At 41.9% G+C, this 1,366-nt stretch overlaps 1 protein-coding gene across 1 annotated transcript; it reads left to right on the top strand.

Annotated features, from left to right (window-relative positions):
• Positions 1-256: 256 nt before the first annotated feature.
• On the top strand, positions 257-1,091 carry LOC106477851 (arginine kinase-like; the record flags this gene model as incomplete). The annotated part of the gene is made up of 2 exons (XM_013938373.2): positions 257-427; positions 848-1,091. Coding segments are annotated over exons 1-2 (381 nt in total), but the record flags the coding sequence as incomplete, so codon positions are not given.
• Between the last annotated feature and the right edge of the window lie 275 nt (positions 1,092-1,366).

Raw genomic sequence — 1,366 nt, 5'->3', positions numbered from 1 at the left:
GGGATGTTTATATGACTGGATTGTGTTAGGTTCTGTACATTAAAACCTAACGATGACCAGTATGCTAGAAATGATTCTCAGGGGAAGACGAGATAAAACTAATCATTAAAGGGATGTTTATATGACTGGATTGTGTTACGTTCTGTACGTTAAAACCTAACGATGACCAGTATGATAGAAATGATACTTTAATGCAATTCCATTGCATCTTTGTTTAAGTAAAAAGAACGTTTTCACCTTCAAACATCTTAAGTTGAACAGTAAACTATTTTATGTAGCAATACAGAGAGATGGAGGCCAAGGTCAGCGAGACCCTGGGCAGCATGCAAGAGGATCTCAAAGGAACTTACTACTCTCTGACTGGAATGGACAAGGCGACGCAACAGAAGCTCATAGATGACCATTTCCTTTTCAAGGAAGGAGACAGGTAAGGTTAAGGAATGAAAAATTTTGGTAGTACCTTATTCTCCAGTACGTTACATAAATGTACTTTATACAAATTGTTTGAACAATGTTTTTACAATGTAAAAGTGTTGTTAATTTACACTAGTGGTTAATTAGAAATTTGATGGTGAAGTTTTGAAAAGATCGTGTGGATCCGTCATTGAACGGGCTTGTAAGCAAGCGTATTGAATTCGGGCTTCCTGACGTTACAGCCCACCATTTCATTGTACGTCTGTAACTATATAATTTTGACCTCACGTAGATTTGTACACTTCTGTAGTGCCGTTATCATAAATGTGTATTTATGAAGGTAACGTGTAGGATTAAAATTGTCTAATAAGTCAACCAAAATGACTATCAGAACAGTGTAAGAAAACCTGTAATAATTCACCGCTTCCATTAGGTTCCTTCAAGCAGCCAATGCCTGCCGTTTCTGGCCGACTGGTCGAGGTATTTTTCACAACGATAACAAGACATTCTTGGTGTGGGTGAACGAGGAAGACCACTTGAGGATTATTTCTATGCAGAAGGGTGGAGATTTAAAACAAGTCTACTCTCGGCTAGTTCACGTAAGTCTCGTTACACGGGTCTGCTCTCGGCTAGTTCACGTAAGTCTCGTTACACGGGTCTGCTCTCGGCTAGCTCACGTAAGTCTCGTTACACGGGTCTGCTCTCGGCTAGCTCACGTAAGTCTCGTTACACGGGTCTGCTCTCGGCTAGTTCACGTAAGTCTCGTTACACGAGTCTGCTCTCGGCTAGTTCACGTAAGTCTCGTTACAGGGGTCTACTCTAGACCAGCTCAGGTAAGTCTCGTTACAGGGGTCTACTCTAGACCAGCTCAGGTAAGTCTCGTTACAGGGGTCTACTCTAGACCAGCTCAGGTAAGTCTCGTTACAGGGGTCTACTCTAGACCAGCTCAGGT

The sequence above is a fragment of the Limulus polyphemus genome, unplaced genomic scaffold (assembly GCF_000517525.1).
Source record: "Limulus polyphemus unplaced genomic scaffold, Limulus_polyphemus-2.1.2 Scaffold85298, whole genome shotgun sequence".
Lineage (NCBI taxonomy): Eukaryota > Metazoa > Arthropoda > Merostomata > Xiphosura > Limulidae > Limulus > Limulus polyphemus.
This window is presented reverse-complemented; position numbering and strand designations above follow the sequence as displayed.